The sequence below is a fragment of the Saccharomyces kudriavzevii genome, assembly GCF_947243775.1.
Source record: "Saccharomyces kudriavzevii IFO 1802 strain IFO1802 genome assembly, chromosome: 8".
In the NCBI taxonomy this organism is placed as follows: Eukaryota; Fungi; Ascomycota; class Saccharomycetes; order Saccharomycetales; family Saccharomycetaceae; genus Saccharomyces; species Saccharomyces kudriavzevii.
This window is the reverse complement of record NC_079279.1, coordinates 442265-457436: the sequence shown is the minus strand read 5'-3', so window position 1 is coordinate 457436 and position 15172 is coordinate 442265. Positions and strand designations below refer to the sequence as shown.

At 38.2% G+C, this 15172-nt stretch overlaps 6 protein-coding genes and 1 non-coding gene across 7 annotated transcripts; 3 read left to right on the top strand and 4 right to left on the bottom strand.

Moving 5' to 3' along the window:
* Positions 1-328: 328 nt before the first annotated feature.
* On the top strand, positions 329-5002 carry KOG1 (ubiquitin-binding TORC1 subunit KOG1; the record flags this gene model as incomplete). The annotated part of the gene is made up of 1 exon (XM_056228572.1): positions 329-5002. The coding sequence occupies one exon, from the start codon at positions 329-331 to the stop codon at positions 5000-5002; it is 4674 nt and encodes a 1557-aa protein (XP_056088280.1).
* A 1195-nt stretch (positions 5003-6197) lies between these two features.
* Skdi_8.trna10V lies at positions 6198-6270 on the top strand. The gene has a single exon. It is a non-coding gene; the product is annotated as a tRNA-Val (tRNA).
* Positions 6271-6631: 361 nt separating this feature from the next.
* On the top strand, positions 6632-7351 carry PFS1 (Pfs1p; the record flags this gene model as incomplete). The annotated part of the gene is made up of 1 exon (XM_056228571.1): positions 6632-7351. One exon carries the CDS (start codon positions 6632-6634, stop codon positions 7349-7351), a length of 720 nt encoding a protein of 239 aa, XP_056088279.1.
* Positions 7352-7508: 157 nt separating this feature from the next.
* Positions 7509-9221, bottom strand: SSP1 (Ssp1p; the record flags this gene model as incomplete). The annotated part of the gene is made up of 1 exon (XM_056228569.1): positions 7509-9221. The coding sequence occupies one exon, from the start codon at positions 9219-9221 to the stop codon at positions 7509-7511; it is 1713 nt and encodes a 570-aa protein (XP_056088278.1).
* Positions 9222-9532: 311 nt separating this feature from the next.
* Positions 9533-11002, bottom strand: GND1 (phosphogluconate dehydrogenase (decarboxylating) GND1; the record flags this gene model as incomplete). The annotated part of the gene is made up of 1 exon (XM_056228568.1): positions 9533-11002. One exon carries the CDS (start codon positions 11000-11002, stop codon positions 9533-9535), a length of 1470 nt encoding a protein of 489 aa, XP_056088277.1.
* Positions 11003-11380: 378 nt separating this feature from the next.
* Positions 11381-13741, bottom strand: RGD3 (Rgd3p; the record flags this gene model as incomplete). The annotated part of the gene is made up of 1 exon (XM_056228567.1): positions 11381-13741. One exon carries the CDS (start codon positions 13739-13741, stop codon positions 11381-11383), a length of 2361 nt encoding a protein of 786 aa, XP_056088276.1.
* Positions 13742-14047: 306 nt separating this feature from the next.
* Positions 14048-14731, bottom strand: SVP26 (Svp26p; the record flags this gene model as incomplete). Its single annotated transcript, XM_056228566.1, has 1 exon — positions 14048-14731. The coding sequence occupies one exon, from the start codon at positions 14729-14731 to the stop codon at positions 14048-14050; it is 684 nt and encodes a 227-aa protein (XP_056088275.1).
* Positions 14732-15172: the final 441 nt, after the last annotated feature.

Sequence of the window (15172 nt, the reverse complement as noted above, 5' to 3'; positions counted from 1 at the left end):
ATATGTAGTGTTTGCTGTGGATGTACCAATGCAATACCTTATGGAGCTACCAAAATTTGCTTAGTAGTTGCATTTTGTGTAGTAAATGAAGGCATCGCTTCTTAATTTGGAATTTTTCAAAGTGACCCGCCCTATCAGATCTCAATCTAGGCAACAATAATAACATCGAAAGTCCTCCCAATGAATCATCGGTCGGAGAGAGAGTATCATAGTGAGTAGAAGGGCTTAGAACTTGTTTCATTATTTTGAGAGCGCATCTGATTTGTGGATTCTTTCAAATTACATCCAACGAAACTTATTGCATGCATTAGAGAGTAAAACACGCATTATGCAAGAGATTTATGGACCTCAGCCGTTGAAGCCACTCAATACGGTGATGAGACATGGATTTGAAGAGCAATACCAAAGTGAGCAGCTCTTGCAATCACTCGCAAACGATTTCATATTCTACTTTGATAACAAACGGCACAGAACTAATGGGAACCCGATTCTTGAAGAGGAGAAACAACGGGATATAAGTCGTTACTACCAGCCGATCACCGATTGGAAAATTATGAAAGATCGTCAAAAGACGGTAAGTGCGGCACTTCTATTATGTTTAAATTTGGGTGTGGACCCCCCAGACGTTATGAAAACACATCCATGTGCCAGGGTAGAAGCATGGGTTGATCCTTTAAATTTCCAGGATTCAAAGAAAGCCATAGAACAAATTGGTAAGAATCTACAGGCACAATACGAAACCCTGTCCTTGAGAACACGCTATAAGCAGAGTTTGGATCCGTGTGTGGAGGATGTAAAACGGTTTTGCAACTCATTGAGAAGAACTTCTAAAGAGGATAGGATTCTTTTCCATTACAATGGACACGGGGTGCCCAAGCCTACAAAATCAGGTGAAATATGGGTTTTTAATAGGGGATATACTCAATATATCCCCGTATCATTGTATGACTTGCAAACCTGGTTAGGTGCGCCATGCATATTCGTCTATGATTGCAACAGTGCCGAAAATATATTGATCAATTTCCAGAAGTTTGTACAAAAGAGAATCAAAGACGATGAAGATGGAAATCACGATGTGGCTGCACCATCACCAACTTCAGCTTATCAAGACTGCTTCCAATTAGCTTCTTGCACATCGGATGAGCTTTTACTCATGAGCCCTGAACTGCCCGCAGATTTGTTCAGTTGTTGTTTGACTTGTCCAATAGAGATTAGTATCCGTATCTTTCTCATGCAATCGCCTTTGAAGGATTCCAAGTATAAGATTTTCTTTGAGAACGCTACCTCGAAGCAATCGTTTGGTGATAGTAAGAATTCCTTTAAGTCTAAAATACCCAACGTTAATATTCCTGGCATGCTGTCAGATAGAAGAACACCATTAGGAGAATTAAATTGGATTTTTACGGCGATAACGGATACCATTGCATGGACCTCCCTTCCTCGACCACTTTTCAAAAAGTTATTCAGACATGACTTAATGATTGCTGCGCTTTTCAGAAATTTTCTTCTAGCCAAAAGGATAATGCCGTGGTACAATTGTCATCCTGTGTCTGATCCAGAATTACCAGATAGTATAACTACACATCCAATGTGGAAATCTTGGGATTTGGCCATGGATGAAGTGTTAACTAAGATAGTCATTGACCTGAAAAATGCTCCTCCAGCCACTGTCTTGGAGAGTCAGATGATCTTACAACAACAGGAAACTTTGCAAAATAATGGCAATTCTAAATCAAATGCTCAAGATACAAAGGAAGGAAGTATACAAACACAATCGAGATTTGCTGTTGCGAATTTAAGCACAATGTCGCTGGTGAATAATCCTGCTCTTCAATCGAGGAAATCGATATCTTTGCAAAGCTCGCAACAGCAGCAGCAGCAGCAGCAGCAGCAGCAGCAGCAATTCACAGGATTTTTTGAACAGAATCTGACTGCTTTTGAATTGTGGTTGAAATATGCTTCAAATGTGAGGCATCCACCTGAGCAGCTTCCCATTGTTTTGCAGGTTCTGCTGTCACAAGTACATCGTATACGCGCGTTGGTACTTTTATCCAGATTTTTGGATCTAGGACCATGGGCAGTATACCTGTCACTTTCCATTGGTATCTTCCCCTACGTATTGAAATTATTACAAAGTCCAGCTCCAGAACTGAAGCCCATTTTGGTATTTATATGGGCGCGCATCATGTCAATAGACTATAAGAATACACAAGGTGAATTGATCAAAGAAAAGGGATATATGTATTTTGTAACGGTATTGGTGCCTGATTGGGGAGTTAGTGGTGCTTCGACTACAAACGGCTCAGCTATGATAAATGGCGGGAATCCATTAACAATGACCGCGTCACAGAACATAAACGGCCCAACATCAAGATATCATGATCGCCAGCAAATTAATAGGACGTCTAATCTAGGCCATAGTAGTTTTCCATTCTATCATTCTAACGACACTACAGATGAACAAAAGGCCATGGCTGTGTTTGTGTTGGCATCATTCGTTAGAAACTTTCCTCTTGGACAAAAGAATTGCTTTAGTTTGGAATTAGTCGACAAACTGTGCTTTTATATTGAAAATTCGGAGATACCTCTATTAAGACAGTGGTGTATTATTTTACTTGGTTTATTGTTCGCTGATAATCCTCTGAACAGATTTGTTTGTATGAACACTGGTGCTGTTGGAATATTGTTGAAATCCTTAAAAGACCCTGTTTCAGAAGTCAGAACTGCTTCCATATTTGCATTAAAACACTTCATTTCTGGATTTCAAGATTCAGAAGTAATATTGAGGTTGCAGCAAGAGTTTGAAGAACAGTATCAGCAATTACATTCGCAATTACAACATCTTCAGAATCAGTCGCATCTTCAACAGCAGCAATCTCAGCAGCAACAGCAACATCTTGAACAGCAGCAAATGAAAATTGAGAAGCAAATTCGTCATTATCAAGTTATGCAAAACCAATTGGAGGTAATTGATTTGAGGAAGTTGAAGAGACAAGAAATTGCCAACCTAATCTCCATTCTACCCTTAATTAATGATGGCTCACCATTGGTCCGTAAGGAACTTATTATATATTTTTCGCATATTGTGAATCGCTATTCGAATTTCTTCATTGTGGTTGTATTCAACGACCTGTTAGAAGAAATAAAACAAGTAGAGAAAACCGATATCAATACCAGAAATGCTCCTGATAAGTATTCAGTCAGTCATGGTTCGATTTTCTATACTGTTTGGAAATCTCTTCTGATTTTAGCGGAAGATCCCTTTTTAGAGAACAAGGAATTGGCTAAGCAGGTTATAGATTATATTTTGCTCGAATTAAGCGTCCAAAAAGAGCTCAGCGGGCCCTTTGCTCTCATGGAAAAGTTTTTATCGAAAAGAAGTTCTAATGCTAACCAAAGTGGTAAATTTGGTTTCAATTCTTCACAAGTTCAATTTGTGAAAAGTTCATTGAAATCATTTTCACCGAATGGGAAAGTAGATAATAATGCACCCAAAAAAGAAGAACGGCAACATGATCCTAAGACATCACATCCTATACAAACTTCTTTATCTAAGCTTTTCCAAAGTCTTGGTTTCAGCGAAGGGAACAGCGACCGTGATACTCAATCATCAAGCACGCCCATGAAATCTAATACTTCGAAAAAGAGCCCATCGGGCTTATTCTTATTGAACGGTAATAACAATCTTTACCCAACTGCCTGTACACCAAGGTTTCGTAAATATACTGAACCCCTGAAGATGCCATTAAAGAGTACTTTCTTAGACTATTCGCGTGAATATTTTCAAGAACCACAAATGAAGAAACAAGAGGCAGATGAACCTGGCAGTGTTGAATACAATGCTAGGTTGTGGAGACGTAATAGGAACGAGACGATTATTCAAGAAACACAAGGAGAGAAAAAGTTATCGATATATGGAAGTTGGTCCAAGAAATTGATTAGCTTGAACAATAAAAGTCAACCAAAATTGATGAAGTTTACACAATTTGAAGACCAGCTTGTTACAGCCGATGACAGGAGTACGATTACTGTATTTGACTGGGAGAAAGGAAAAACTTTGTCTAAATTTTCCAACGGTACTCCTTTCGGTACGAAAGTCACTGATCTGAAACTTATCAACGAGGATGATTCCGCTCTTCTATTGACAGGGTCATCGGATGGTGTTATCAAAATATATAGGAACTTCCAAGACGTTGATGCTTTTGAAATTGTATCTGCTTGGAGAGGTTTAACCGATATGCTATTAACTCCTAGATCTACAGGTTTATTGACCGAGTGGTTACAGATTAGAGGTTCTCTATTAACTACTGGCGATGTAAAGGTCATTCGCGTTTGGGATGCGCATACGGAGACCGTAGAAGTAGATATTCCGGCAAAAACATCCTCTTTAATTACATCACTTACAGCTGATCAGTTGGCTGGTAATATTTTTGTAGCAGGTTTTGCAGATGGTTCCTTAAGAGTGTATGATCGTCGTCTAGATCCAAGAGATTCGATGATACGTCGCTGGAGGGCTGGAAATGAGAAACAGGGTGTTTGGATCAACAATGTTCACTTACAAAGGGGTGGTTACAGAGAATTGATTAGTGGGGCTACCAACGGCGTTGTTGAGTTATGGGATATAAGATCCGAGGATCCAGTGCAATCGTTTGTTGATCAAAATGTTACACCTCAGTATGGTTCTCAACTAAAACCAACTACAATGACATGTATGCAAGTCCATGAACATGCACCTATCATTGCGACAGGTACTAAACAAATCAAAATATGGACAACGTCTGGTGATCTTCTAAATTCTTTCAAAAACACGCATAACAATGGGGTCACTAGTACATTAGCTGCTACTGGTATTCCGACATCTTTATCATACTCTTCAACTTCAGACGCATTTTTATCTTCAATGGCTTTCCACCCTCATAGAATGATGATTGCTGCTACAAACTCTCACGATTCCATTGTGAATATTTACAAGTGCGAAGATGAAAGAACCGATTATTTTTAATTCATTTTTTTTTTCACTTTTATCTTAATGTAAAACAAAACAGATACATATAATCTATTACGTAATAAAAGTTGGCTAAAGTGCCCAGGTTGTAATCCTAAAAGTTCGACTATTGTATTGATGATTCGAAGAATAATTGAGACTAGAGGCAGGTCTTTCGCATTCTATAAAAGAGAGGTATCTAAATCGCACGCTGGCTGAACATACTAAATTTGTGCGATATAATAGTGAGTGTAGGAAACGCAATAAGTTCAATGTAATGGCTCATATTCTTCATGTTGAAAAGTAATCAACTATCCACCAATAATTCTTACAACAGATTGATTGATAGATTCAATTGGCCAGTAAAATCTTGTGACATTTGTTGGGATTCCATTTTTGATAAGGTTAATAATATTATGTATATAGGATATACTAGAAGTTCTCCTCATGGATTTAGGAATCCACGAAAGGGAATCAACACTTTTACATAATCTTATTCTTATTTCTTTCTTCATTTTATACGTCTTTATTCATTGATCCTATTGCATTATCAATCCTTGCACTTCAGCTTCCACTAAATTTGATGACTGTCCTGAATCTTATTTCACTGGTCTAATAATTTTTGTCATCTTCTTAACACCGTATATGATAATCTTCTAGCTACGTGATTGAATGTATTAATCAGCTGTACTAGTAATTGATGGATAGTTGATTATTGTTCCAACAACTAGTTTGGTGAATAATGATGAACCTACTTGTTCCAACACATAGATGTTTCCGTCGGGTTGATTATAACGTACTCTGTCGTCATATTGAACTAGCCAATTCCGAGATAGAATAGAGTATGTTGTATTACGGCTCGAGTAATACCGGATGTCTTGACAATCCTAAATTCGTTTAGGAGAGTAACTTGTTGTCAGACTTATTATTAACGTGATTCACAGAATGTTACTTATCCTATATAATCTATATAAGATCTGAATCTAACTAAAGGGTGGAAGCGCGGAATCTCGGATCTAAACTAATTGTTCAGGTATTTATACGTTTGGTTGGTTTGGTTCATCTTAGGCAAGTAGGCTGCCTAGTATACTCAATCTTGTCTGTTTTGGAACTATTGTTTCGTACGTGTTTCATACATGTTTTATGTCTAGGTTGATAAATCTAGTAATGCTGAGGTATCTCATTTTGAGATACAACAGAGTATATCAAATCCGTTCCAATAGTGTAGCGGCTATCACGTTGCCTTCACACGGCAAAGGTCCCGAGTTCGATCCTCGGTTGGAACATTTATTTTTTACAATTTTTTCCGATTTATTACCATCTACCAAATTATTGATGGCATTTAGTGAGCATTTCCTTTTTTGGGCCAATCAAAGGGCCTTTCCCATTTCCTATTCAATGAAATCTCTGTCTTCCAGAATTGCCCTTTTGTTTTTTAGAAGTGCGACAGCAATTCCGTCCGACACAGTCGCTGTGGAAAAAAAAAATTACCACAAACTACTAAGTACGACTAAGAACAAAACTTTTTCTTTACGAACGGGAGAATAATTAAGGGTTTTTTATCAATCTGTATCACTTTCCTCGTTGAATTCTAATCTACTAGTGTCAGAATTTTGGGCCTTTCATAAAACAGCAGAGTATATGGATATGAATCAAAACTACGCACAGCTTTCTATTCCTGAACTGAAGGAGGCAAGGGCTTCAAAATTAAACAAAATGAACAACTTTCGAAGCTCTCCTATTGCTGAAATAATCAATAAAATACCGCTTGATTACGGGAAAATACATAATACAACATTTCCTGAGTGCAATCCAGTACTAAGAAGACGACAACATGAACAATGGCCTGTGCACGAAAATCCAATGCGGATCGCTGATAGTATGTCTCCACAGATATCTTCCATTAATTGTTTGCCCAATTTGTATCCGTACGGTTCACTTTCATTACCGAATCCTTATTTATCATATATAAATCATGTTGAAAAAGCTAACCATCAGGACGTGAAATTTAAAAACTGGAGTATTCTACATAATCACAATAATGGATTAGACATTCCAACCCATTTCAATCCACGGACAACTCAAAATATGCCGTGTTCCGAAAAGGTGGAAACTTGGCTCGAGAGATTGCCGATCTTTGTGGGCTTTGACGGATACTTATTTACAAACTGCTTTGATTATGAGTATATGCTGGATTGGGAAGAAACTGAGTTCACCTTCGAAAAAACAACATGCATGGAGACTGATTATTCTAGAGCTTTAACTGATACTGATATTATACACATTCAAGAGAAAAAAATTGAAACCTTGATAAGAAACCAGTATTTAAAGGAGTATGAATTTTCACAAAAAGATTTCGAATTTTGAAGAGAAATTTTTATATTTATATAAAACTTTGTATAAAAACCAAAATAAATTGATTATTCTTTTTGAGTGTATAATATTTCAATTAATCTAGAATATATAAATAGATATTAAATGTACAACAATAAGTAAGGTCTTGAAGAAGCTATTCCACTACTATTTAGATTGGGCTTTTCCAGACGTTTTCGTCCAAATTTTGCTTTGCATCATCCAATGCCGCAGCAAGAACTTTACTTTCTTCACTAGCAGATTCTGGTTTTATTTGAGTTTTTTTAGTGGATAGATTTCTCAAACTAGCTGCGTTGATATTTATATTTCTCTTAGCGCTCCTTAAAACTAAGGAATCATTGGATTCTAGGTTTTCTTTTCTTTTTCCATGAAATGATTCCTGTTGAACATTTGCAGTTGAGGGGTAATTATCCCTTTCTTCCTTTTCTTCTTGATTAGAAGGTCTTACTAATTGATCTGGTTCAGCTTCTTTAGCAGATAAGAACTTATTTGAAGTAATAGGATTGTTTTCTACTGAACTGTAATCCGAGAGGACCTCGTTCCAGACATTTTCTTGTAGACCAGCGAGCTCAGGTCGCGAACTTTGCAGTTCTTCCTCAAGTGGCGCTACGCCAAAACGCAATTTTTCATACAAATTATTCATTAATGAATCGTTAAATCCTGCTACCCCTGTTCTCATATTAACAAACTTTTGAATGTTGTTTGTCGGATCTGGATTAGTTTTTGCCCAAAACTTATCAAACCTTCTTTTCCTAATTCTTTCTAACTCTTCGGAGAATTCTAGGGTGTCAATATTTTGTAAAGTTGACAAGGATTCCTGTAAGTATCTTCTTGAAACATCTTTCATATCCGAACAATTTTCATAGTATTCAAAAGCCAAATTCATGAATAGTTGTCTTGTTGTAATTGCTATTGCATGTTTGTAGTGTCGTTTTACAACATCAAATGATTTTTGTGAAGATATTACCTTTTCTCTTAGGACCTCAGTATCTTCATGTTTTTCACTTTTATGTTCTCTTGATTTTGCATACTTTTTCAAATCATTTTTCAAGATATTCCCCTCATTGATTAGCTGAGTCTCTCTCATACAGATAAATTCAAAATTATTCGAAATTTCTCTCAAGCAGTCTGAGATATTCTGTTCGAAGAGGATATCTTGCTCAAAAATCTTTTCGATTTCATGGATTAATGAAATTGTGTCAGGATCCTCAAAATTCGAGCTCTGTAGCCACATTAAGATGTCTTTCAGGAATTTTTCTTCTGTTTTCCAGACCTCTTTCTTTTTAGCAGAAATACAATCGATTCTTCTTTTTATCGTTTGTAAGGTGACAGTCCTTAATGATAAACTACTAGGAAAGGTTGAAGTTATGTTACCAAATTTTGTGGAAGAGTTCAAATAGGGATCATCGTATTTGTTAGTGATGAAAAGGTCCTTCAATAAAGGTATTTCTTGCGTGGGCCATTGTCGATAAGGCGAATTGGGGCGTTCAGATTGCTGCTTTGGATTTTGATTGGGTTGCGATTCTGTATTTTCATCATTATTTCCAGTTAAAAATGTCTTAAGGCTGCTTTGAAACGGACCAGATTCATCTTCACTGGGCAAAAAAAAATTGTTTGTAATATCCTCACCCTCTCCATAATCATCATTGTTAAAGGCTGTCATGTCTGATTGTGGGTAAAGAATTCTGTTAAAAATTTTAGGGACTTCTTCTTCCTCCTGATGATCGTTACTTTTTCCACTTTGTAACCATTTGCGCATCCTTTCCCTAAATTTTGTTGGCCTTTTCTGCTTCGACTGTTTTGAAGGTGATGATGTGGGTTTTTCCTGGGATGGATCATCCTCGTATGCACCAGAACGTCTCATTGTTGCTAAATTGGTCTCTTCTTTTCCTTTCTTATACGCTATAGTAACATTTCAGCAAAACATCTTTTTTCCATCTAGTTTATTTTGTGTCGCAAGATCTTCTTTCATCCTTCTTCGCACGTCAAAAAAAAAAAATGGAGATGGTTCTCAGAGACTCATTTATAAATTTTAATACTGTGAAAAATACATAACTTCATATCCTATTTATATTTCATTTAGATTTATTTACTGTTGTTATTATCATTATTATTATGATGATAATTTACTTTTATTAATTTTTTTTTGGTTTATCTTCAGATTGTGGATTCCTCTTAAGCTTGGTATGTGGAGGAAGAAACATTACCACCGTGACCAGTCCAGTTGACGTGGATATCCTTATCTACGGGCAAGTTGTCGGAAGCACATTCTGGTAAGACTCTGAAAGTGTGAGCACCGAAGTAATCACGTTGAGCTTGGAGTAAGTTGGCTGGTAGTCTTTCAGATCTGTACCCATCGTAGAATGATAAAGCGGTGGAAAAGGCTGGGGTTGGGATACCGTAGGTGGTAGCCAATGCAATGGACTTTCTCCAACCGGATTGGGCCTTGGTGACAGCATCAGCGAAGAACTTGTTGAACAACAGGTTTTCCAAGTCTGGTTCCTGTTTGTAAGCCTTTGTGATTTCAGCTAAGAAAACAGATCTGATGATACAACCACCTCTCCACATCAGGGCAATGGCAGGGTTGTTTAGTTTCCAGCCGTAAGTAGCGGCTGCTTCACGAATCAACATGAAACCTTGAGCGTAGGAGATAATCTTGGAAGCATACAAAGCTTGTTCCAAGTCATCGACAAATTGTTGTCTGTCTTTGACGAGGTCCTTTGGAACTTCTGGGCCTGGTAGGACTTTGGAAGCTCTGATTCTCTCACTTTTTAAAGCAGATAGACAACGGGCAAACACAGCTTCACCGATCAAGGTGACTGGCATACCCAAGTCCAAAGCGTTGATGGCAGTCCACTTACCGGTACCTTTTTGACCAGCAGTATCCATGATTTTTTCAACCAATGGCTTACCGTCGACGTCATCGAACTTCAGAATATCCCTGGTGATTTCAACCAAGAAAGAGTCCAAGACACCCTTGTTCCATTTGGTGAAGACTTCGCTGATTTCCTTATCTGTGAATCCACCCAATCTCTTCATGATATCGTAGGCTTCACAAATCAATTGCATGTCACCGTATTCGATACCGTTGTGGACCATCTTGACGTAGTGACCGGCACCGGCTGGGCCAACCCATTCACAACATGGTTCACCATCTGACTTAGCAGAGATAGATTGGAAAATGTTTTTGATGTGTGGCCAAGCTTCTTCGGAACCACCTGGCATCAAAGAAGGACCGTAACGAGCACCCTCTTCACCACCGGAGACACCGGAACCGACAAAAAGAATACCATGCTTCTTCAATTCCTCGTAGCGTCTGTTAGTGTCTGGGAAATGAGAGTTACCACCATCAATGATGATGTCACCCTTTTCTAGAAGTGGAACGATTTTATTGATCAAAGCGTCAACTGGAGCTCCGGCCTTAACCAAAAGCATGACCTTTCTAGGTCTCTTCAACTTAGAGATGAAGTCTTCGATGGAGGTAGCACCGATAATAGACTTGCCCTTGGCTTCGTTGGCTAAGAAATGCTCAACCTTTGATTGAGTTCTGTTGTAAGCACAAACGGTGAACCCATGGTCAGCAGCGTTTAAGATCAAGTTTTGACCCATGACGGCCAAACCAATCAAACCGAAATCAGCAGACATGTTATTTGTAGTTTTTGTATAGGAAGAGTTTATTTGTAAATGCGACGACACAAGCGTATTTGTTTCAGGCTACTTGTTCTATTATGTAATAAAGGGCCTCACTGGAAAAAAGGATAATGTGCGAAAAAGAAACAAGCACAAAGGAATATCTTACCATACTGCTTTAACGAATATTAGACCCATTTATATAATACAGCCTCGAGGCCCACCAAGCCCAAAGGCAAGACCGCGTGGACAGCCAGGACAAAGCACCGCGTAACACCGAGGCACCGTAGCGTAACACCGACAACCACAATAGGCAGAAAGCAGCAATCTGAGGCACGAGGGAAGAACATATAGGCATATGATTTACTCGGTAAGCATGTAGCATGCATGGGGTTATATAGAAGGGCGGTCGTTGACGTTGATGGGGAGGAAAAGGCCGCTCTTGCGTCTAGGTTTCTCTGGGGTTGTCGGAATAGAACTAGTTTTGAAAGGCCGTGGGATGAATGGGCCATCGTGGTTATTTGGTGGCGGGTTAGACGTAGAAGATGAAAGTGGAGCGGTGTCCTTTATGATTATGGTGGGTGGATCTGTGAGGGCAGTAGGCGTTGGCGTAGCGGTAGTGTCGTTATCGACCAGCCTTTGCAAGGTTTTTAGTGTGTCTTGATTGATAAAAAACGTATATAGCGCTGGCGACAAGATCTTGATGTCCATTGGGCTCTGCAAGCCTGTTCTTCTTATGAAGTGGTGCGCCAATGGGATGTCTATATCACTGTAGTCTACAAACAGGTTGCGGACGGTTTGCGGTGGGAGTGAGGACTCGGCGTTGAGAAGTTGAAAATGTCTTGCTAACTCGTGTAGGAATCTTAAGGAGCTCGTTGAGAATTGTTCACACAAGGGAATCAACGGCTCTTCTGCTTTGACCAAGATATCGTAATGGCTTGAAGGTACTAGACTATCAGGTAGCTCTAATAGCCATAATTTGATGAGTCCGACGAAATCATTGGTCACGTAGGTGTGTGATTTTTCCAAGAACTGGGCCGTTATGATGGAGTTTGTATTTTGGAAAGTTTTCGATTCTTTGAATTTCCCCAATAGATCTCTTTTCAAATTTGAGATCCTTATGAAATCAATATCATTGTGCCAGCTTTGTGTGATTTTCCCAGCATTTGGTTCTTTTTCAATCTGCCGCAGTATAATCTTGATTGTCTCTAAAGTGTCTGTGAAAGTCATGTCATCGCATATTTCGCTACCACAAAAAAACTTCTCACGTTTAATGGAGATTTCTTTGCAGGCATCCATTGGGTCATTTAACTCCAAGATGTTCCACTTTCGGAACGGTATGCCATTATCCCTAAGGAAAAAGCCTGTTATGTCGTCCTTTTTCTGGCACGGGTCTTCTTCCCGTGAAGAACACACTGGCCTTTTGGTAAATTGTTCACATCTTTGATGGAAAATCTTGTTAGATAACGCTAGACTTTGCTTGATTTCGTCGTCCATTTTAGAATAGTTTTTACAATAGTCGTAGATGGTTTTCTCTAATTGCACTTTAGAATACTCCAACTGGCAACATCTCGAAAAGAAATTATCCTGTAATGAACTTAATTGCTGCTTGAAGCTCTTCCAATCATTTTCGTTTATATCTTCACCCCCCGTTACATCACCGTCGTCGTCGTCCTGAAGACTAACTTTGCGAATCCAATCAGATATGGAAGTTTTGATGGAAGATACACTTAAGTTCTCTTCATGTTTATTATCAGTTGGTGTTAGATCGCCGTATGCTTTCTTAGTCCTTGGAGTGGCATCATAAATAATCTTATGCTTGTTAAAGATCTCACAATCCCAATAATAGTATTTTTGAAGGTCAAATCGCGAATTTTTACTGGAATAAAAGCTCAGGAAGTACCCCTTTATTATACCTAGATGAATAAATTCATTACCCATTCTATCAATATTAAACAAGGATAGGTCTAGTTTGGGCTCCAGTTTCTTCAATTCCTTGAATAACGACTGACCTTCAAAACTTTCATTTGGCAACCCGGGAACAGGAAACATACTTTTTTCCACTTTAACACTTCCCTTCAAGTCCAACAGAAATGACATAAACTGTTCGCTATTATCAAATTTCAATCTAGCATCCAGGGCGTAAGGGAATTCGCATGCAAACTCCAGCCCGAATACAGATGTTCCATCGCCATCGTTCTTGCCATTAGAAATATCAAGCGGATCTTTTATCGATGTCTTGACTTTCTTTAACTTATATATGTATCGAATTTTTTTTTCACACTCATTTAATGATTCTTTGACTTTGATTAAATCTTTAGCGTAAACTGAATACCGAGATGACAAATCGTTTTCTGCTTCACGAAGGAAACTTTCAGAATGATCTCTTAGTTCTTGTAACGGTATCTTACAATCACTCTCGATTTGGTCGGTGGATATAATACTAAAGCGTTCCCTCATGGATGCAAGTAGCTGTTTATTGATGGAATTAGTGGGTTCTAATTTTTGTAGGTTGTTTAACGATGGCTTCCAAAATTTGTCGGAAAAATCACTGTAAAATGCAATATCTTTACTCAACAAATCCTTCTGTCCCTTCATATGTCTTATAAATAATTTGATACCTGTCATGTAATCTTTAGTCCAATACGTATTCCTTACTAAAAGTTTAACAGAATCATGATTAATTGAGAGCTGGCTCGCCTTTTGAGAACCATCGCAACCGATGTTCGTTCTATCATGCTCTTCAGCTACCATAACAATTTTTCAGCTTTTCTTTATTGTTTTTGCTTCCACACAATAACAACAATTAATCCAGTAGAACTTAGCCAATGTTTTTGTTTATTTAGTCGTGATAGAATTGCAAACGTCAACAAAAAAAACAAAAATATGGAAAACTTAGAAAGGGTTCTTCCCCGTAATCAGTTAATTTGAATGAAATAGTACTTATTTTAACTTCTTTCTTTCTTGTATAAAGTAGCTTATAATGCACTACATATGATATATATTGAATACTCTGATAGAAATAATAAATACGCGTAAAAAAAAAAAAAGAGATCATTTCTAAACCGCCAATCTATCAAAGTCAGGTTCTATCTCGTAACCAAACACACGAGCAAGAGAATATATGTACTTCCTTACGGAGTTGATGACAACGCGGGCCAAACCAACAGCTCTTTTACGTAATCTTGGTTGGTTGTTCGTAATATCATCATTCTTCTTAGCCATGTGCTGCTCACTAGTCGTTGGTAACACGTAATCACCAGCTGATAGGGAAACGAACAAGGCAAATGGTATGAACCAAACGCATATACCGAAAAATGATGCCACCTCAGCAAAACTAGCACGTCTGCGTGGTATGTAATTTGGATCAAACTTGAACTGTGGTGGGACTTCTGTGTCATTGAAATACTTGAACCAGAAATAGTGATTCAGGACGACACATACGCAACTTAGTAAAAAGGTTGGGCTGGTTAGCGAGATAAAGGGGAAGCTCTCTAGGTTTTGATAGTACACTACGTAACATGCAATGGAGAAAAGTGTGAGTTTAAATGGAAAGCGGTCTAGTAGCAGTAGTAGTACTAATGTCAAAATTATACCGTAGATTGCCCTTGTTAAAAATCGTCTCGTGGGTTCTGTATGTTCTTCAACTAGTTCACTAATATAGTATAAACCCGATGCAATTGAAAGTGTCAAGAAAAGAAACCCTAAAACGGTCCCCACATAAGAAATCAATTCTAATAGCATGGTTCCCCCGGATAGATGCGCTCGCTTGCTTTCCTTCGCTTAGTTTGCCAACCATATATTTTGATTCAACTTTCACCATGCCCTTACTTAGCCTCTAGAAAAATCAAAAAGTTAGAAATGATGGGGGGGGAATAAACGGCAAGTAAAAAAAATGTTTCAAAAATGCATCCGAAGAATTGAACCAGCGATCTTTGCAATACAAGTGCCGGGCTTTACGTCTTCTACCACTGAACTACGGAGGCCAAAAATTTTAGGAAAAACGGATCTAATTATTAAACCAATCAACGATTTTACCAAATGACAGTTGGATCTTTTATTCGTTCCATAATTTACGTCATATTTCAACACCACAAATAATAATATCCTGGCAACACGCATAGTCCGTTATGCTAGTAAGCGAGGAACCATAGTCGAGTCTTGTTTAAGGAACAGTTCGAAAAT